The sequence below is a fragment of the Micrasema longulum genome, unplaced genomic scaffold (genome assembly GCF_059751315.1).
Source record: "Micrasema longulum isolate JH-2025_06_02 unplaced genomic scaffold, ASM5975131v1 h1tg001743l, whole genome shotgun sequence".
Lineage (NCBI taxonomy): Eukaryota > Metazoa > Arthropoda > Insecta > Trichoptera > Brachycentridae > Micrasema > Micrasema longulum.
Genome location: NW_028278921.1, coordinates 183,065 through 205,928, shown reverse-complemented (window position 1 = coordinate 205,928; position 22,864 = coordinate 183,065). Strand labels below are relative to the sequence as shown.

Here is a 22,864-nt window from a genome sequence, read left to right as displayed (position 1 = left end):
CCAAGAACAGGGTGATGATGTGATGATAAACAATGTAACTCATCTCAAACACCCATACAAAAGTTTGAATATCTCTGATTTTAATAACTGAACCCTATGTAGATACGATAGGTACAACAAGCAGCCAATATGATTTTATCTTTGCTTTTACCTAAGAGTATAGTTTGTGCTGCTTTCTTTCACTTCGTCTATGCAAGCACGTGTGAAGTTGTCAACTGGTTGTCAATGTCAATATTGTCAATGGAGAGGCGAACGAGGCAGACTTTGTTAAGAAACCAAAACGAAAAGTGAGCAAAGCGTCAAAATTGTTTAATTATTTAACATAACAGGTAAGAGTTATAAAACAATGTATGCATAGTTTAATTCATGGTCTTAGCTGTTTTGGTGTACTTACATTTTGTTTAAAATATTCGTTCATATTTATCATGTTTAACGCTTTTTGTCAGCTTAATTTTGCTTTTATAGTGTAGTTCCAAAGTGTAATGACTGTTTGTTGTTGTAGAGATAGAATACTTTTCATCGAGCATATAAATAATTGTTTTTTTTATAGGTTATAAAAAAAACTAAGAATGGCAGAATTCGTCAACCGACGTATTGAGGATATGCTGTCGGAGTTGGAACAGATGAAAAGGATTAATTTATACACAGTTGAAGAAATAAGGTATAAATATATTAATTGAACAGAAACCATGTTGTTGGCATTTTATTGACAAAACTCAATTTGTCCCTTTGTTTTAGAGAAATAACTAAAAAAAGAACTGATTTTGAATATAAGATTCATAGGCAAACGAAGCGTAAAGAAGATTTTTTAAGTTACATTGCCTACGAATGTATTCTCCTTCAAAATATAAAACTCCGAAGGAATGCAGTTTCCATGAATGAGAAGAAAGCTGAAATTGAGTACGCTCTATGTAAAAGAATACGAAAATTATATAAGGAGTTGGTGCATCGTTTCTCAAGTGATTTGGAGCTTTGGTTAAACTACATTATATTCTGTAAAAGAGTAAATTTTTCTTCTTGCATCACGGCAATATTTGAAGAATTACTTCAAGTAAGTATCTCATGCTAAGTATCTTTCCAATTAAAGACACCATTGTAACAGGACTTTTCAGAGTTTTCTCAAGCAAGTCGAAATCTTAAAATAGAATTTAAGAAAGTTTGAACATCTGTATTTCTTGAATTCTTCAATCTCATCATTTTTCTCAAATAAATGAACCGTGTTCTTAAAACATATATTAGTTTTGGCGGTAATGATTATGTCCGAAAGTGAATATTATTTCTAATGGTTTTCAATGTGTTATTTTATTTTATTCAGAAAACATAGTCATGTATAATAAGTATTAAAAACAACATTTTTTTAACATAAAAAGACCAATTAAGTTTTAATCAATTATGCGAAAGATATAAACATTAAATGTGACAAATAAAATAAATAAATAAGAATTTCAAGTGAGAAAAGAATAATTGTTAACATTTACGTTTTACATGGAGGTTATAAATTAAAATAAATAAAAATACCGAATGTACACTCCGAGCCATCCACGCACACACATGAATGCACATATAAAACATACACAAACATATACATTATATGCGGCACATATACATAGCATAAACCACTCAAGATGCACATTCAGCAACTATCCCAAATAATCGACCCCATGAAGAAATTTTCTGTACAAATGCAACGTGCAGTTAAAAATGTCTACATCAATACTGAGTCCATTATAATTTCTACAGGTACGTCTAATGAATGAATTGGAGGTATAATTGTTTTTACAAGTTGGTACATAAAAAAGGGAATTTAATCTGGTATAGCGAAGAGGACAACGGAAACCAATATTTTGTAAAAGATACGGGGAATCAACCATATTATTTAGAATTTTTAAAAGAAAAATCAAATCACATGTAAAGCGCCTTTTTTGTAGTGATTCTACATTAACATTGATCAAAGATGCGCCGTAATCATTTTCAATGTTGCCAAAACGATATTCCAGGCTCCTTATAAATTTCTTTTAAATGTTTTCAATTTGATTAATATATACATTATACTGAGGGGACTATACTAATGTTTCACTATGAAATTTTTTGGTTTCGTCTATTTTAATTAACCTATAAAAAGTTTTTACTTTGCTTGACTTCAATCAATCAATCACTTCTAAAATTTTCAAAATAGTTTGTGAAAGTTCTCAGTGAAAATTGACTGCAATTTCATAATATAAAAACTGTGCTTCGCTTATTGGCCATACCATCTCAGTCTGCATTCCCTCTTCTCTGCTACTGGAGTCACCCCGAAACTGCCACTAATGATATGTGCATTACTTATTCTATCCAGCCATGTCACACCCCTCGACCACGTGAGCATCTTCATTTCACTTGCATGGAGTTTTTGTTCATGCACCCTTTTACAGTCCAACATTCAGAACTGTAAATAATCGCTGGTCTTACTGGTGGTTTTGCATATGTTTCCTTTGGTTTTTATTGATACACGGTAGAAGACCTCAATAAAGGAGAAAAACATGTTTATTTTTAATAATGTATCTTTGAAAAATGTACTGCTACTGTTTTATGCAAAACTGATAAAATGTGAACCTAATTTTAAAAACCATATGTTTAGTACACTTATCATACATTTATTAAACACTATGGTTAATGTTTTAGGTTCATGGTGATAAAGCCAGAGTATGGCTGTTGGCTTGTCGTTGGGAATATGAAGAAATGTCAAGTGTTGACACTGCAAGAAAATTCGCTGTAAAGGGTTTGCAACGACACCCAACTTGTCTAGAACTATATATTGATGCCTTTAAAATAGAATTAATAGCAGCGCAACAAGATGAAGAGAATAGAGTAAGAGTTTTAGATATTTAAAAAATATGTATATATTTATACTTTTTGGAAATCAAAAAGGTAACATACCCAAAAACATTTTCAAAATACCTATGCAATTTTATATTCAAAATATATCAAATATTAAACTGTACAGCAGTGAATCAGCAATAAATATTTATAACAATATGAAAATGTTTATTAAAGTTATTACCTAATTTTGTTAAAAACAAATAAAAAATGTTGTTTTTATTTTTTTTAATGTATAGGAAACACAACTGGAGAGAGCTAAAATATTTATGAAAAGTTCTTTGAAACATATTCCGGACGTGGCTATGGTTGTGCAGTTGTGTACAATTGCTAACAAATTTGATTTTGCTACGTCCCTTCAAGAAAACCTGTTTTCTGAACTGTGGAATAATCACAATGATAAACAAGAAGCGTGGGCCTTCATCGCACAATGTGAATTAGAGGTAAGACACATATGTATAGATTTTTGAAAATACACATATGTTTTGTATATTGAATGTAACATGAAAAATAATATAATATTATTTTTTGTTACAATTCGTCACAGGGAAAAGATGTACACAAATTTGACTGGAAATCATTAAAAGAAGATTTCTTCCTCAAGAAATGTCCTGAGAATCTTGCAAATTTTTTTAATGTGTATGAAACAGCCGTTGTCAAGGTAATTATTTTATTGTAATATGTTTTTATTAAATAATAATTTATGTACATTGTACATAATATCTCTAGCAGGAAATTATTTTTTTTAGTTTTTATTTATTTAGTATTCTCCTAATAAAAAATATGATTCGGTTATAGTGTATCTCTTCACTGGGAAATCCCGTACCAATTAATACATTTTACAAGTTTTTTGTCCAAAAACTTTTTTTATATGCCTAGCTTTCAAAGGCTTCATCAAAAATATTTATACCAGTTTTTTTTTAAATACTTTGATATTTCAAAGTGTATTCCATTTTCCAATATTTTTGTATAGTTATAAGAGGTTTTTTTTCCTTTATTTAGAGCCTTTTACCAAAACACGATGACATGAACCGAACATGAGGTACATTCATTTACAAATTATAATAAATGCATGTAACTTGTTTTCAGTAGATGGTATCATGATTTGGTAAAAGGGCCTAATAAAGGAAAAAACTACTTATATCGAAAATAATTTAGTGATAAATAGATTTTATTGAATTGGGAGAATTGACAATATGTATATTTTTTGAGTGATCCTGTGTAAGTTCTAAAGAAGAAGATTAATGAAAAATATATTACAAAGGGAACTGCATACCTACTAAAGATGGTAAAAACAATTGTAACTGCAGTTTTAAAACAATTACCCCTCCGAAACACTTAAAACAGTTTCACAAAAATAAATTAAATCACAAAAATAAAAAAAAAACAAAAACTAGATCACCAAGCGCAGGAGTAAATACAAAAATACATTGCGCTTAGCGCGAACAATAATTCAACGCCCGCCGCATTCCATACCGTGCTTCGCCCTAACTTCAAATCTTTATCCATAATACCTACCTATTCGTATTACTATTTCCCAAGGAAGAAGTACGTACATATATACGCGTGAAATCTCCCCGGCTCATCTTCTCTCCGCCCCTCACCCGCGCAGTCCCATGACCTTGTGCTTCCTTTTTCTGTTTCTTAATATATTCGAAATTTTAAACAGTATGAAGTCGTTACCGTTATACAAATAACACCAAAAACTGAAGATGTTTCCACAACGTAGAAGCATATTAAACTAGAACAGTGTCATAACCAGTTGTAACCTTTAAGACATTTTAAAAGAACGGGAAAACTTTACCATTTTAAATAAACTATGAGCTTTTTCACCATTTAAAAATATCTTAGTTTCAAAGAAACTATTTAAAATATGACTTGGGTAATATTTTTTATGTTTTTGCGCCATTCATCCCTACTCCATACACTATTGTCGGAATTCACATACAGTATTGAGGCACTTAATCAATGCACTATTTATCTAAGTTTACTGAGTGCATTAATTTTAGTGTAAACTCACGTAAACATTGTAAGTAAAAAAAGCCCGCCCAATTTACTTGCGCATTTTACAATGAAAATTTCTTGTATATACAATATTGATAATTTTAATGTATTATAAATGTTTAGTGAATATTTAATTACATTTAATACGCATATAACCCGAATGAAAACATAATTATAGGTATAAATGAAATGACATTTTGTGAATTCAAAGGTTTCTATTTGCATTTAATAAAAGTTTTAAGTTAAAAAATATTAACGTCATTCCATAAAATATGGTTCCTATAAAACAAATTTAATTATGATTTTTTTAAATAAAAAAACATTTCAGAAAATTAGTCATTTTTTGTTTATTAATTATCAAAATTTTGAGCTACGGAAAAAACTTTCATATTTTTTTTTATTCATAACATGATATTTAATGCGATTAGGGAAAGGGAAAGCAAAAAAATGATTTATATACTTAAATTGAGATTGTTAGGAGGAGCAGGTGGGGGGTCGCTAACTGCACTAAACTGTTATTTTTTTTAATGTCTTTACGAAACAGCTTAATTTGTAAAACGGTAACTGTTATTGCTATTTTACCCACCTCTAATACCTACCATATGAAATGTTGCTGACAGGATAGCCAAAGTGCTCAAGAAGCGAAATATTTTAATAACATTTGGGTCTGTGGGAAAAATAAAGGACCACTTATTAAACCCGAAAGACAAGAACCCCCTGGAAACTGAACCAGTTTATAAACTGAGCTGCCAAGGATGTGATAAAGTGTACATTGGACAAACAGGGCGCACAGCAAAGGAAATAATTGATGAACATAAAAGAGCTTGTAAACTAGGGCACCCTGAAAAATCTGCAATAGCTGAACATTTTATGGACACGGGTCATCTTTTCAACTTCGATCCAAAGATTTCGCATAAACCTAGAAATTACAGTGCACGAATAATAAAAGAGGCAATTGAAATACACAAAAACCTAAATAACTTAAACAAAGACGACAGGCTGAAATTAAACTCAACATGGTTCCCGGCATTACGCACTACAAAAATGACACGGAATGTGCCTGCTGCCGACTGAAACACAGTACAAATTACTAGTACATAAAAACTTTTTTTCTACAAAACACCCAGTTTACCCTGAAGATGATAGCCGAAACGTCGGAACGAATCCGACTTACATGGAACCACCCAAAAAAGTGCATATTGATAATGGTGACTGTGACAACCTACGCACTTATTGGAGTTTTTTTTTTTTTTTTCAAATGTGCACATTTTTTCAATACAATAAAAAAGCTTACATTTTTTTTTCTTTTTTATAAACCCCCTTTTATTGATGCCTACCTTATTATAACTATCTAATAAGTACAGTAAAACTCTAATTAATGAGTGCCAGACATTATCCGGATAATTTAATCAATTAACTAAATTAAGGCAAAGTTTTGAAAGAAAATACAAAAATTTACCCTAAGATCACTTTCTTATTGCTTTTGAAATAATACACCAAATTGGAATCACATTAAATACTTTCTTAAACATGTCCAGCAAAGTTAAATGCTTATTTTCATTTGTTATTACAACATCACCTTTATTTTTTATTTCCTGTCGATGATCCGGATAGTTGGCAATCCGAATTTTGGATAAGCAGAGTTCTACTGTATTTATATTATGTTTTTTTTTATACATTTTACTGTTTTTACATTTCTTTTTAATTTTTTCCCAGCTTATAAGGTTACATACCCCGTTCTAAGCTAGGCAATAAAGAATCCTGGATTAAAGAATACATATTGAAAGATAATACACATTGAAATATATTGTGCTGTATTTTTCATAACTTTCTTCCATAACCTCTCTTTCCCACCTGCTGACAAGCCTCTGAAATAGAAGCTTAGTGGTTTATTCCTTTAAAATTGTGTATTTAATGTGATTATTTGATTGATTTGAAGATTCTGTAAATAATGTGACCATTAATAATTACAAGCATTATAGACATCTTTTTTAATTTGTACATTTAGATTCCTCATGCTGACGCTTGCAATGCCTATATAAAAAATGCAATTAAGTTAACTGTTGAAGATTCAAATGATAAACTTACTAAACTGCAAATATTGAAGAGAGCTTTAACCATGGGTCATATGCTGGCACAACTCACAGAGGATCAGTATAAACTATGGCTAGATATGTTATCCTACGATGAAACCTCTGAAGAAGAAATTAGTAAGGTAACTAAAATGTATTGAAATAAACACAGGAGCATATAACTAAAGCAAAAAATATTTTGATATTTTAAATAAGAGCCTTCCAAAAGTAAACAAGTTCCCGGTAAATTAACTTAGTTTCAAATTATGTACAAAAAATCATTTTCACTTAATGCATTTTTCCATTCCATTTTTTCTCACAAATTTTATAATTTTAACAATCTTCCAGACTTGTGATAGTTAATTATCCTTTTGGTGATTGTCTACCTGCTAAATATGTGCTATATTATATGTATTATAATTTCTCTTATTTCTTGTTTAGGTGCTAGAAGAAGCTAGTGTAAATCTCCCTATGTCTGAGTATATATGGGAAGAAAGATTGAAAAGAAACAAATCTAATCAGAGTGATCTGATAAAAATTTTCAAACAAGCAGAAATTGCTCTACCAGCAGAAAAGGGAACTATTTTGTGGACTATTCTTTTGGAAAATACTAAAGATTTAAACAAGGTATGTGTAAAAATAGTAATCACATTATAATCATTTATACATATTGATATACATTATGTCGGCCTTGTAGTTTAGTGGTCAGCGCGTTTGTCTACTATGCAAGAGGTCTTAGGTTCGATTCCGGACATAGTAGACATGAAATATTGATTAAAAAATGTGTTATTAAACTAGAATATTTCACAGTCCCTGGACTGGGACCTGAAGTGTAAGACTGTTCGTCTTACTTCTACGTAACAAAATTATCACGGTACGCTGCGATTGGTATACCAATGCAGTGCCCTATGCACCAACAGGTGCAGAAAGGGAATAATGTGATATTATGTAGGTAGCATGTGCGGTCTGTCCATGAATGCATGGAACCATTGCTTCCCCTAAATTTAGCCAAATAATGGTTATAATATATGGTTAATAAATTAATTATCAGTCATAATATGTACCTAATATTTAGATTACTATAAATGCGATAAATTGTGGAGGAGTTTTACAATTAACTTACAAAAAATCTAAATTTGGCAATGCTCTCCCCTCACATATACATTAGTCAGCGCAGAATATGCACATACTCTTACTGGCTACCTTCTGATCCCGCATCGAACACAAGCAAAGAATGAAGGAATCAAATAGAAATTTTACTTCCAGCACCGTACAAAACTCGCAATCTTAATAACGAGATTCTTACTAGGTTGTGGAAGCGATTTGTGTAGCCCAATCTGATAAAAAGTATATACATTGCTTAGTGACTTGTGATGGAGAAGGAATACAAAATAAAATGTAGAATTTAATTCAAACATTACATTGATAATAATGTTTATTTGCCATAAGAAAAAAAGTTTAAAATCTACTAAATTGCATACTTTTTGCTGATGATGCAAAGATCTTTGCCAATGTCAACGATATATCACACTGTAAATATCCAAGAAGATCTTGATCGTCTAAATTGATTACTGTAATAAAAATCAATTGTACATTAATACCTCAAAATGTTATTCAATGACATTTACTAAAAGTAAAAAAATTATTACGCACAATTATATGATCAAAGATAATTCCATATCACGATCTAGCAAGATTAGAGACTTAGGAGTTATTCTTGATAGTAGATTGCTGTTTGGGTCTCACATAAATTATATTGCTGGAAAAGCTTACCAAATGCTGGGCTTCATTTTAAGAATTTCCAAACCCTTTAAAAAACCAAATACATTTAAGACTTTATACAACACTTTTGTACGCAGTAACTTGGAGTTTGCGTCCGTTGTGTGGAGCCCACAATACATAACAAGCATTGAAAGGATTGAAAATGTTCAATGAAAATTTTAAAAATACCTTGATTATAAAAACAATAAAACGCTTCGCCTTTACAGCCAATCTACTAAACAAAATGGATTTTTTACCCTTGAAAATAAACGCACTATATCTGAATTATGCTATTTATATAAATTATTAAATAATAAAGTAGACTCTTTTTACCTACTCTCCAAAATTAATCTTAATGTTTCCTTTCGCGTGACAAGAAATAAGTATTTATTCCATCTGCCAGTCTGTAGCACTAACTATGCACAAAACTCTTTCCTCTATTGTTCTTGCTCAACCTATAATGTTTTTTTGTCATCTATTGATATATTTAACATGCCCCTTAATTTATTTAAAAATAAATTAAGACTTATTCTTTTTGGCTGCGATACGCTCCTACTTGCTATTTAATTATGCTCACGCTTACACACACCTGAACACACTCCCACATAAATACACACAAACACACCCTTTTGTTGTACCATAATTTAATATGTATGATTTTTATTTAGAAACTTTGCTGGTCTGTCTTTAAACCATATCTTTTTTATGTTTTTATATTATTGTTGACTGTTTGTTTCTGTAAAATAAATCAATATTGATTTTTTTAAATTGTTTTTCGCATTCAAATAATGACAAATTATTTTTTGTCGGAAGTCATACATATTTTATAACAAGATACATAGTACCTTGGTTTAACTCCATTTTAATATAATATAAAATGATTTATAATATAGTCTGATTTCCAAAGTATGCTTACACTTAAAACACTTTATTGCTCTTTAGTTCGCCCTATTCTTGAATATGCATCTGTAATCTGGTCCCCTCATTATGCTGTTCATATCAAGCGCCTTGAATCAGTTCAACATCGTTTTATAAGAAAAATTGCATGGAAGATGGGATTGGAAAGAGGAGACTATTCATATTCTGATATGGAGAGGTTTTTAAGCATATCAAGTCTTGAAAAACGCAGATGCATTGCAGATATAATCTGCATGTATAAAATTATGAACTGTCTCATTGATGCCCCTGAAATTTTGCAAAAGATTCTTTTTAACGTTCCCACCCGTAGACTAAGAAATAATGAAATGCTTTTCCTCGGTCACTACAGGACCAATTATGGTGCACAGTCGCCTTTGCCCAGAATGATCAGGCGGGTGAACGATCATCAAGATCTTGATTATTATGGTGTAAGGATGTCTTTCTTTACAAATCAGCTAAAGAATCTGTATAGTTAGCCTATGCTTTTTACTTAATCTAAAAAATCTATCATCTGTCTTTGCTGCTTATTTCTGTTCCTTATATTTTTTTATTCCTTTGTAAAAATTTCTTTTAATTGTAATGTTTATAATGGACTTTGTCCGTAAATAAATAAATAAATAAATAAATAAATAAATAAATAAATAATAAAACGCCACAAAGCACTTTACAGTATCAGTGCAGTTGGTTGTTCTGTTATTACAATATATATACAATTAATTATTATTATTATTTCTGATCATATAAAGTATTTAGTTTTTCTTTAATTTCTTAAGGGCAGTGTGTATTATTACTTACCAACTACCTATATCTGTGACTATCTAAAAAAGACCAATGTCAGATTTCGTTTTTTTCTTGACAATATTTTGTTGTACGGTTGATGATTGAATTTTTTTTAAATTTGTATACACGTACATATCGAGGCTATTCCGACAGAATGCATTAAGTCAACAGTCTTTATATATTTCAAATATTTTTAAATACTGGTGAAAGATGTTGATTTAAAATTTTATCCTATGCCTAGAATAAAGAAAAGAATTTGTTTCTACATACATGTTTTCCTAATAATATAATTTTTCCCATCATTTTTGTGTTAGAAAAATACTGTTCTTAAAATACAAATTACCTTAAAAATTATATGTAATGTAAGTTGCCAAATGTAATATAAGTTACCTTGCAAACAAATCTAAAATACTAAATTAATCGTGGTGTTCCCATTATTTTAACATTACACATTAGATGTATAAATGACTTTCTTTTAGTTAAAGAAACTTCAAGACGAGAGTTTGAGATTGTCTGCAAATAATGCCATTATCATAAAACCAGTTATCCTCCAAACGTTTTATAATATTGGTGGTATAGCTGTGGCTAGAGAACAATACTCAGAGATGGTTAAAATACCTCCATTTGCAATGGCCCTGCATAAGACTATGATGAAATTGGAGGGCTTACAAAAAATTATAGATTATAAAGCATTGAAGAATTGCCACGAAATAGCTACCCAACAGTTTGGTAAGAAAGATCCCGAAGTTTGGTTACAGTTTGTTAAATTTGAAATGGATAACGGTCATCCTGAGTGCTGTGGGCCACTATACACGAGAGCTTGCTTTTCTCTTGATAATAATTTTGTTGACAATTTATTGTTATGTATAGTTTGAATAAATGATATTTTAGATCATAACGCTCGAATTTAAATAAATATTTTTCTCATATAATTGTCATTACTGTTTTATTTTTTTCACACCTACATCCCTAGCAAACATTTATACTGGAATTTTTCTAGGAGCTTTTTATTTATGTTTGGTCTAGATCAGTGGTCGGCCAACTCATTAGTCATTTTTTTCCCTTTTTGAGCCAAAGATCAGCAGTACAACAATTAACAATTCTTTTGAGAGCCAAATTTATTTTCTTTTAAAACGTTTCCTCTTGAAAGCCAGTGGACCTTATTATGCAGCAGAAGATCGGCGTATTCATTATCCGTTTCAACTAAAAATTCTTTGAATTGGCGATGATAAAGAGCTTAAGCCACAATCGTGTTAGCTACAAGCCCTTCTTGATGCAATAGTAAACAAGTATCTTGTGATTAATTTTTGCCTTAATAATAGAAACCTTTCTCACTTTGGTCGTACTTTTTAGCCCAACTGTTGAAATTGAAAAAAAAAAAACAGGTTTATATATTGCTCTGTGCATTTATTGTCAGCATTTGTAACATTTTTGACATTTCAGTGGCAATAATCCGAAGTCCTTCATTAGGACCCGTAGACAAAATAAATTGAACAAAAGGTTAAACTTGCACTGTGTGAGCCGCACTTGAACTGTGTGAGCCACACTTGCACTGTGTGAGCTGCACCAATTAAGTGGTTAAAGAGCTACATGCGGCTTGCCCACTGCGGTTTATTTCATTATCAAGTTTGATTCTCAACTAGTTTAAAATATTTTTTTTTAATTTATCACTAATCTTTCAAATTACCCTGTACTGGCACATTATACGTACAATTAATAAATTTCCTTTATTCAGTTAACAATCAAAATTGGTTGGTTGGAAGAAACTGCCATTAGGCAATAAGCCCGCCAATTTACAATGTACAAAAAGTGAAATAAATAAAATAAAAATATGCTACAACTAGAGTAACAGTACATTGTGTATTATGTATGAATAAGGAAAGACAAAAAAGACTGAATGCTTTAAAACGTATGTATACATACTATTATCATTATTTTATTGAATACTTTTCTCTTTTTTGTACCACAAGCCAAGAATACCAATAATTACAGCATAGGCTAGAGAAAAATCACCTTAACTTATTGTGATCTCACCGGAAATCAAACTTGGAACTCCCCAAGCGCGAGACAAACATCTGAGCCATTACTTCACAGGAGCTGCAGGCTTACACATCAAATAGAAAAAACTTCAATCGCCTCTATCTCAGAAATTTAGTTGGTAAGCTTTTACCCGGAGGCACCAATATACAAAGATTCTGCGTTATTTTTAAGAAATGTAAAAATGCTTAGTCTTGTTGAATTTTAATAAAACCACTACCCAAAATTGTTTTTTGTAGTTATATAATTACTCAATAATTACAATAAATAAAATTAAAGGGAATGTGTAATGGAAACAATAAATTAATAAAACAAATGATATGTATATGGAAATGAATCGATAATTCACATTTCTTATCTATCTGTGTCAAGTAAAGGTATAACCATTTGTGTGGTGATAGGTAAGAGTTGCATTTGTCCCTCATTCTGAAGTTGCATAGGATCGTGGAATGCTTTAACAACATCGTGAGATTTCAGGTGTTGGTAAAGTTTTGTCTGTTGATTGAAGCACAAACTGCATATGGGACATATAAAAGATTTATTTTCTAAATGCATACGCATATGTTGTCTCAGTTTAGTTCCCAGCGCAAACATTTTGTGACATACAGAACATTCGTGTTCTTTTTCAAAATGTTTTGTTTTTAAATGAGTATTTAATGTGGAGCCACATATGAATTTTTCTAGACAAATTTTGCACTGGTAGGGGCGTTCACCGGTGTGAATTCTAAGGTGTTTTTTTAGAGCTTGAGAATTCCCCATTCGCTTTCCACAAACGGGGCACATTTTGGGTTTTTCGCCTGTTAAAAAATTTTGAAATTACTAACTTAAAATACATATTGCTATCATTCACACATATCAATATTCAGTAATAATTCATTCTGAATTAGCATTATTTTTGAGAAAACTAGTCATAAAACATATAATAAAACAAAATCATTGAAATATAAAAAATAAAAAAACTTTTCATAACTGAATAAACTAAGATAACATCATCATCCCTTTTCCACACACAGCGGTGCATAGGGAACTGCATTTGTAAACCCAATGCAGCATATTTAAATCAGCTGTTGCACGAAGATAAGGTGATCAGTCCTACACTTCAGGCGCCAGCCAGTCCAAGAATAATGAAATATTGCAATTTCAAGAACTTTTAAATCAATATTTCACATCCACCCTGCTAGAAATCAAACCCAGGTCCTCTCTTGTTCACCCGGCACGTTCTTACGTGCCAACCACTTAGATAAGTCCGCCGCACAACGAGGCGGACCTATCTCTACTGGATTTCCTTATTCAGGATTTTTACCTAAGACCAGCCATCGAGTCAAAAACACTAGTCCGGGGTTCTGGTTGTATTTCACACAAAGAACTCCGCCTGGACACAGCGAGATAACAGAAGTATAATGTAAAAACGTGTATTATTTACCTGTATGAGTGCGTTTGTGTTCAAGTAATGATGACGCTGTAGAAAGACATTTATTGCAAATTGGGCATTGATAGGGCTTCTCCCCCGTGTGAGTATACATGTGTGTCTTCAGAGAGAGTTTAGTGACAAACGCTCGAGGGCAGCCTTGGTACGTACACGTATATGGCTTATCTTGAGAATGGATATGATTAATGTGAGAGGTTAGTTCTCCGTAGTTACGTACCTATTACCGCAGTACTTGCACTCGTGGTTCTTTTCACCCCTGTGTACCTTCATATGGACGTAGAGTCCATTACGAGTAGCTAGGCTCTTCCCACATTCCGTGCAGACATAGTGTTTGGCTGTGGAATGAGACTTGATGTGCTCCTTCAGTTCCGACGACTGTTTGTAGCTCTTGGCACACTGATCACACGAGTAAGGTCTCTCTCCAGTGTGTATTCTCGTGTGGCGCTTCAGGTCATCGGTACGCAGAAAACATTTTCCGCAGAATGTGCATAGTTTATTCTTCTGATTTTTTTGGTGTATTTTCATATGCCTGGCCAAAGTTTGCACTTGTGAAAATGCTTGATTGCAAATATCGCAATAAGCTGAACCGGGATCGAGCTTGATGTGGTCAGACTTGATATGTCTGTTAAGATCCGCTCTCTTTGTGAAGCATCGAATACATTCGGAACAAGGAAATAGAGGTTGGCTAGTTTCATCGTCGACATAGCCACTGAAATCTGTATTTTCTTCATTTTTTACCAAGACTTTGTTTTTTAGTTTTTTTCTCTTCCTTATTTTAGTAACTTTAGAAGACTCTTTGTATATTTTGTGGTCGGAATTTTCAGAAACATGGTAATCTATTTCTAATTTGGGTTCCAATATAAAAGGTAGTGTTGTTTCCTCATTTTCTTGACATTTGTTTTCTACTTTAACTTGAAGTGAGTTGGAATTAGTCAGTCTTAATCCAAGATGATTTCTTAATGCAATGTCAGAGTTTTCGCATTGTTTTTTGAAAGCAAAAGCCATACAAGTGTTTTGGAGACATTCTGAGCAAATTAATGAAGGCAACCCGTCATTTTTCATTACCTGCACAATTAAAACAAAATTAAACAGTAAAAAGAACTACAGGACCAAATATTGTTTCTTTCTTACCTCAATCACAGAAAATGAAATTAGCATCTCCTTTATTAAATTCATTCTATGCGTATCGAATATAGACATCATATTTTCGCGAATTTTTAAACATGTGCGACATATTTCAGTTAAGTCCAGGTCTTTCAGCTCCCTTGATTCCATTAAAAGCGTAAACGACACAAAACTCAGGCGCCAGGCGGATAATTGAAAATTTAAATTTACAATACGTCACATTTCGTCGTGTTGGGGAAATAAGGTTCTATCTGACAAAATTAGATTTTTTTACATTGCCTTTTTATTATATTTTTATTTAAATATAGATTCTGTCTGCATTAAAATTAAAAAAAAAAACAAAATCTATCCTATTAAGTTTTTAAAGACAAAATGAATAAAAACTATTAGATAATAATAATGTCTTAATTTCAAACTTTCATATCTGAAAAAAAATATGAATCTACATAGAACCTTATTTCTCCAACACGACGATCTGTCACATCCATACCATAGACATAAAGGGATAAAAAGGATAGCAGCACAGAGTCCCGAATAAATAAATATTCAGCGTTCATTTAGCCAGGATTTATTTTTAAAATCTCAATTATTTGGTCCTAACTTATGCGGTCAAAATCTTTAATATTTTTATTACTTTTTGCTTCATCAAAAATATGATACCATGAAGATCATTCTTAAAAAGATGAAGATCATTCTCAAAAAACCCTTGAGGTATTCGACGGAAGATCTATTCACTGAGTTAAAGATATTGGATGTAAGACAATTGTTTGTAAGGTGCCTACTACTTTTATGATAAATAAATTTTATGATAAATTAAGTGAGGTCAAAAGAACCCAACAGAATATAAACACTCGTTCAGCAAAACAAATTAACTGTATTGTCCCATTTGTATCAACCGCCTTTGGTAAAAAGCAATACAATGTAATTGCTCCAAAAATATTTAATGATTTATTGCCAAATATAAAAGACTCAAAATGTAAAACAAATTTTAAAATAAAAATAGCTGCACATATAAATAGTGTAGCGAAAGATTTTTTTGAAAAATATATGTAAATCAATAAACGTACTGCTTTATATAATTGGTACACATATTATTTATATTTTTATATATTTCATTGCTTTATATTTGTTTTATTATATATTATACTATATTATTTATGTTTAAGTAACATGTATTCTTGGCACATAAATATACCTACTTTATATTTGTATAATAATGATTTTTTAATTTCTTACATTTGATGAGCTAGGCATTTATAATTAAGTAGTTTTAGTTTTTCTTTTTTATGTTATTGTTTTATTAGTATAGGACTACTTACGCTCTAAAGATAAAAAAAATCTCCATCTTAGAACAGTCTGTGCCATGTTAGATAGAGACTATCATAAACAGAGAACACTCCGTTTTTATTTTACATTAATTTGTTTTATATAGATTCCATGTTATTAAGTATGGATATTATTTTTTTGCAATAAATTTATAAATAAAATAAATAAATAAAATCCATAAATGTATTCTACTTACATAATTCATAATATTATCATGATGAAACAAATGTGCCGACATCATAATATTCAGTAAGTTAATTTGGGTTTTCTATTGATGTTTCGATAGAACAGCTTTTAATTTACAAAATCTTAATCAGTTCATCAGATAGTGATAGAAAGCAAAACGTTTTTTTTCTATCTAAATTAATATATCATCATCATTCCCTGTCCGTATCTAATTGTGCATAGGGCACTGAATTGGTACAATGATTGCAGCATATTTTGATAATTTTTTGTTACAAGAAGGCAATATGATCAGTCTTACGCGTTAAATACCAGTCCAGGGACTGTAAAATATTCTAGTGTAAAAACACATTTTAAAATAAATATGTCATGCCAACCATGTCGGGAATCGAACCCGAGACCTCTTGCATGGTAGGCAAACGTGCTGACCATTACACCACGAGGCCGACAATACATGGCAATATTATATTTTTTGTAAAATAGCGATGTCTAATAAATTTAGTCTCAATGAGTTTTTTGTTCTGTTCGTGTCTATTATAATTATTGATTTTTTCAAACCTACACCATAACAACATGCTGCATGAAACTGAAACTTGGTAAAAATTTCGTTGTTTAATTTTTTTGTTGGGTTAATAAGTGTTAAAAATAGTAAAAACAAAACACATTTTATGAATTTGCTCTGACTTACTAGAATATTTTTATTGAATCATAAACATTCGTTCATCAACATATACATGTATTTAAATTTAAACAATATTTGTGTATGGCAAAAATAAGGACGACTATTTTTTTTCGTTTTAATTTCGGGTACACAATGCCATCGAATTTAAAATAAAAAATCCATTTTAGTCTCTGGTTTCCTGTCTTAAACGTAATTTGTAGATGTGTATATTTCGGCCGTTTGGAACATGATACGTAGATTTAGAGGCTCTTTTACTCCTTTAGTGAAACGTCCTGAGTCCCTTTTGGGTGGGTTGAGGAGTTTGCCAACAATCTAGCTCCGCAGACCATAAATAACTGGAATATGAGTCTTCCTATTAGTACTAGTTTACTAATAGAAGCTGGTTGGATCATAGCTTTAGTTTAGATGGACTGAAGACTGTTCTGGCCGAACTTACGGACTCAGCTCGAGGGATTTTAAAAAAAAAAAATTATTTTATAAAAATAAACGGCAAATCTGTCTTTTACAAACATTTATAATATAAACATATTTGGCTTAGTTTTTTTTTTTTTTTTAGAAACATGAATTTCCTTTTACCTAAGATTTATAAAAATAAATTAAACTAAAAATTTTACAAGATTTATATTTAAAAAAATAACCTGAAAATTATACAGCATATTCAGTAGAAAGTTTAAATAATAAAACATTCTACAGTAAAACAACAAGAAAATCATAAGTACTGTTTCACGCAGCTAGGAAAAGTGAATAAAAAACTATAAATATATATTATGTAATGCATGAATATATAAATATAATTACCATTCACCATCTTTGAAAAAGTTCAAAAGGTTTGTTCTATAGGAACAACACCCTACACTAAATATATCATATTGATCAGTGGACTAAGATGTATGATAGTGTAAGGATCGCTGTTCTGTTGATAAAACTATATAGAATACCAATTGATTGATTGGTATTCTATATAGTTTTATCCAACAGAACAGCGATCCTACCCTCTCCTACATCTTGTCACTGATCAATATGATATTTGAATCAGGAAACACCCCCTTCATGGAAAACCCAATCCATCATCCCTTTCTTTAAACCCAACAAAGACCCGAATTTTGGATTCTTCCTACCGCCCCATAGCCCTCTCCTCCACACTGGTGAAAGTGGCGGAACATATGGTGAGACAGCGCTTGGACTGGTTTGTGGAGAGCTCGAAAACTCTCCCCGAATCTCAATTTGTATTCAGGAAAAGAAAGAGCGCTATTGAAAGCGTGTCAATTCTAACATCCGAGATCAGAGCCACTCTGACAAAGAAAGAGTTCTTAATAGGTGTCTGTCTGGACATAAGTGGAGCATACGACAATGTTATTATTCATATTCTAGAAACTAAAATGCTTCGAATTAGAATCCCGCGAAAGCTCACGTCTTTCATAGCACATTTGATTTAGAAATCAGTGTTCGCGGTCATACTGCGGTGGAGAGAGAGTTGAGCAAAGGAATGCCCCAGGGTTCTGTTCTGAGCCCAATTCTCTTCAATATCTATACGCATGACATCAGCGACATTGTTCCTATGGAAGCAAGTTTGCTTCAGTACGCGGATGATTTTTTCATGTACGCAAATGGAAAGGACCCAAAGAATCTAGAAAATGTTCAAAATTTAGGTATGAGTAACATCAAGAATTGGTTAGTGGAACATGGCTTTGATCTATCGACTGGTGAAAGTAACGCTATAACCTTTCGTAGACAGCGGAAAATCCCAACCATAAAAATTCAGCACGGAGATGAGATAGTCCCGTTTACGACCCAGATTAAGTTCTTGGGAGTAATTTTGGACAGTCATCTTAGATGGAACTCATACATAAACCATATAGTAAACAAGTATCAAGCCGGATTGAATACGTTAAGAGCAGTATCGCGAGTATGGTGGGGGAGCCACCCTTTTATACAGATACTTTTTTACACTGCGTATATCCGGAGCCATCTCAATTACGACTCGTTCCTTTTAGAACCGTGTTCAAAAAAGAATCTCCAAAGACTAGACCGGATCCAATCCCAAAGTCTGAGACTAATAGACATCGGAGCAATGAAGTCCTCTCCAATTAACGCTTTACAGGTAGAGGCTTCTGATTCCCCACTCGGAATGAGAAGACAATATTTGGCGGACAGGTTTTTGCTAAAATGCTCCGTCCAAAAAAGTAACCTCTACTCATCAAAAAAGTAAAATTTTCGTTTGACTGTGTGACATCATCATCCTTCTGGTCCCATAAACCGCCCCCTTTACTAGTCAACGGTTTCAATTTTTACAAAACTTTTGAATTTAACATTCACCCTCATTTTCAAATCAAATCCTTCTTCCCTTTTATCGTTTTCCATTTTTTAATGTTTCTATATACGCCCCAAATATTGAACTCACATTTGGAGTTGAAAGGCACCTACAGCCCCAGTGTACATTCAACAGTATTCGGTCGTCAAGATGGATAGGTTGGAAAATTATCTACACTGATGGATCTCGGTCAGATTCGCCATCCCACACGGGTGCGGCCATATATTGTGAAGACGATGACTCCCAAAGATTGTACAAATTGCACAATAATGCATCTGTATTTACAGCGGAATGCATTGCAATCAGAGAAGCTGTCAAGTACGCTTTAAGCTCCCAATATAGCAAGTTTCTTATCCTGTCGGATTCTCCGAGTGCCTTACAAAAAATCAAATCCCCCTATCTTTTTATCCCGAGGACGAGCTTTGCATGGAAAATGGATATCTTCTGTCTTTATCGGGGGTGTCCAATAAAAGCATTTTTTTGTCTTGGATCCCTAGCCATTGTGAAATTCTCGGTAACGAAAAGGTGGACGCGTTGGCAAAGGAGGCGGTCCGTTCCGGGGATCCTGCCTAGAGTAACTTCCTACCACTAGGTGATATCCTTGTTATGACAAAGGAGAAGCAACTTCGCACATGGCAAGCATATCGGGTAGCCTCCTCCCAAGCCAAGGTAAGACACCCTTTCCAATTGAAACCAAATGTAACAGAAAAACCTTGGTTCTCCAACGTGATTCTGAACAAATTTGAGACATCTTCTATATGCAGAATGCGCATTGGACATTGTTGTAATAGTTCTCATTTGTTTAGAATACATGTCCGAGACTCTGCCTGTCAGCTTGAGGAGGAAGATCTAAATCATGTTTTCTTTGGATGCCCCATAAATGATTGTTATCCTGAGTTCCTATCTGACCTCTCCAAAATCAGCGTCCCACTCCTTACTAATATTTTAACTCTCTTGGGACCAACCACCCAATAAACATATATTTTTTTTTAATGTAAACATGTAGTTATAAATGGTATTAAGTTGTAAATAAGTTATTTATTACGTAAAGTGTGTGTATAGTAATAACACATGTAAAAAATTAAATAAGTCAATCTCAAACTTGACACTAGAAAAAAACTAAGAAGAAGAAGAACGTAGTCTGTGACCAGAATGACATTTGGGTCGGAGTTCGAAGTGACATTTCTCATATGCGTTTTGAGTTTGTTGTTGTGTCTGTGTTTGACGCGTTTTTGAGAATTAAGTACGCTGTGATTTTATAAACATGACGGAAACTAAATGTAGTGTAAATTTTTCGTGCCAAAGATGCTTACAACCCCTAAAATTGGATGATTCGCTCAATTACCTGGGTGAACATGCTCTAGCTGAATTAACACTACCAATAAATTTAAATCAAGATGTCGATTTGGAGTTACAATCTGCTAGCCTTGAACATTACATACCCCCCTTTCGCCTATCTGAATCCACAAATGGTGTTAACGGCTTTATGGTAATATCAGACGGTGGAGAAACTGAGTGCTTGAGCCGCCAACTTTTAGTCAGAGCAATATTATTTGACACACTATCCAATAATTCCGATGTTGACCATCCTCTATGCGACGAATGTACCGATTCACTTCTGCAACTTATGGATCACCAATTAAAGCTAGCTGAAGGAGAGTGGAAAGATTACAATGATTATTTGAAGAAATTAGAAAATGATAAAGATGACTTGAACTTAGATTCTTTAGAAAAAGAATTGGATGATTGGAAACAGGAGGAGCAGCGCTTGTTGGACGAATTAGAAGCTTTACAAAAAGAAGAAAAGGAAACAAAGGATGATATAGCTCACCAAGAACGTGAAAAGGACAGGTTAGCAAGAGAACAAGACATTTATTGGAGAGAATACACAAGATACCGGAAAGACTTGATGAATTCTGAAGATCAATCTAAATACTACGAATGTCAACTGGCTTATACACAATCTCAACTTGAGAAGCTGAAAAAAACTAATGTTTTTAAAGCTGCCTTCTATATTTCACATTCTGGTCACTTTGGAATAATAAATAACTTCAGATTAGGTAGACTGCCAAATGCTCCGGTAGATTGGTCGGAGATTAATGCCGCTTGGGGTCAGACTGCCTTATTACTTTCATCTTTAGCTAGAAAATTAAACTTCAAGTTTCAAAAGTATCGAATAGTACCATTTGGCAATCATTCATACATTGAATCTCTGGAAGATCATAAAGAACTTCCTCTGTATGGATCCGGTGGGTTTAGGTTCCTATGGGACAATAAATTTGATGCGGCAATGGTCGCCTTTTTGGATTGCTTGCTTCAATTCAACGAACAGGTAAAAAAAGATGACTTTGATTTTCGAATGCCTTATAAAATTGACCGTGGAAAAATAGAAGATACTGCAACAGGAAACACTTATTCAATTAAAATTCAATTGAATTCTGAGGAGCAGTGGACCAAAGCTCTTAAGTTTATGTTGACTAATTTAAAATGGGGACTAGCGTGGGTGTCATCACAATTTGCAGAAGATAAAGTTGAACATTAAATTGCAGGTGCACAAATCATATTTTTATATTCAAGCAAAATATGTATTTTCATGTTTAAATATTTTATTATAATAATCCGTAAATAAAGTGACGAAGGTTTTGCTCATTGAAAAATTTAGGAAATTCCTTGTGGATTAAAAACATATTTCTGAATTTGATCTATTAATAAAATTGTGGAATTGAAAAAAAGTTAGCAAAGACCCTTTTCCAAGATCAACTTATGTTTTAGATCGGTGAGATAATTGAAATAAAATTATGTTTTGTTGAAAATGACATTCCATGTAATTAATATGCGTCAGGAAAAGGATGAATACACTGAAGAGTTTTATTGCTGAAGAGATGGACAGTGTAAAGAGAAAAAATGTGATTTTAAATAATACTCTTGCAGTGTTTTGGCATAGCAATATTATTTAAAGCTTTTATTAATGAAAATCAAAATTCCTTTCTATGACTAGTCAATAGTTTTAAGGAATCTTCCTACTATTGTTTAGGCCGTAAAAGAATTTCTTCCCTTTTTTTGCAATTTATTTTATGAAAATGTTATATGCCTATATTATGTTCCGTAAGTAAAAATTGAAATATTAAACAATTGCATACTTACAATGTTGAAAAGTCTTTCCAGTCCATTGAAAAAAAACTTATGTTATGTATTTCAAGTTTTACTTTTTGACTCAATTGTTATTGACCAATAAATTTTTAAATATTAAAAATAACCATGGTATTATAAAGATCGTTTATTTTATCCCTTATTCTTATTACACAAAATAAATATATTAATATAATGTTTATAAAATTAATATTTAACCCTTATCTTGGGAGAACAAACATTTTTTTACA

General features: G+C 32.1%; 3 protein-coding genes across 4 annotated transcripts; 2 read left to right on the top strand and 1 right to left on the bottom strand.

The window, feature by feature from the left end:
- Window positions 1-166: 166 nt before the first annotated feature.
- Window positions 167-11,329, top strand: LOC148274137 (U3 small nucleolar RNA-associated protein 6 homolog). 2 transcript variants are annotated; one of them, XM_088237582.1, is made up of 9 exons: window positions 167-329; window positions 551-661; window positions 739-1,051; window positions 2,662-2,847; window positions 3,096-3,299; window positions 3,404-3,517; window positions 6,869-7,075; window positions 7,374-7,559; window positions 10,871-11,329. In XM_088237582.1, the coding sequence occupies exons 2-9, from the start codon at window positions 570-572 to the stop codon at window positions 11,264-11,266; spliced, it is 1,698 nt and encodes a 565-aa protein (XP_088093708.1). In that variant the 5' UTR covers window positions 167-329; window positions 551-569; the 3' UTR covers window positions 11,267-11,329. The 2 variants fall into 2 exon arrangements, with proteins under 2 accessions (XP_088093708.1, XP_088093709.1); XM_088237583.1 differs by having other exon boundaries at window positions 169-287.
- Window positions 11,330-12,731: 1,402 nt separating this feature from the next.
- On the bottom strand, window positions 12,732-15,514 carry LOC148274136 (uncharacterized). The gene is given in 4 exon segments (XM_088237581.1): window positions 12,732-13,225; window positions 13,852-14,064; window positions 14,067-14,922; window positions 14,989-15,514. Coding segments are annotated over 4 exon segments (1,656 nt in total). The 5' UTR covers window positions 15,133-15,514; the 3' UTR covers window positions 12,732-12,782.
- A 4,137-nt stretch (window positions 15,515-19,651) lies between these two features.
- Atg6 (Beclin-1-like Atg6) lies at window positions 19,652-22,755 on the top strand. The gene has a single exon (XM_088237580.1). It carries the CDS (start codon window positions 20,749-20,751, stop codon window positions 22,024-22,026), a length of 1,278 nt encoding a protein of 425 aa, XP_088093706.1. The 5' UTR covers window positions 19,652-20,748; the 3' UTR covers window positions 22,027-22,755.
- The last annotated feature ends 109 nt before the right edge of the window (window positions 22,756-22,864 follow it).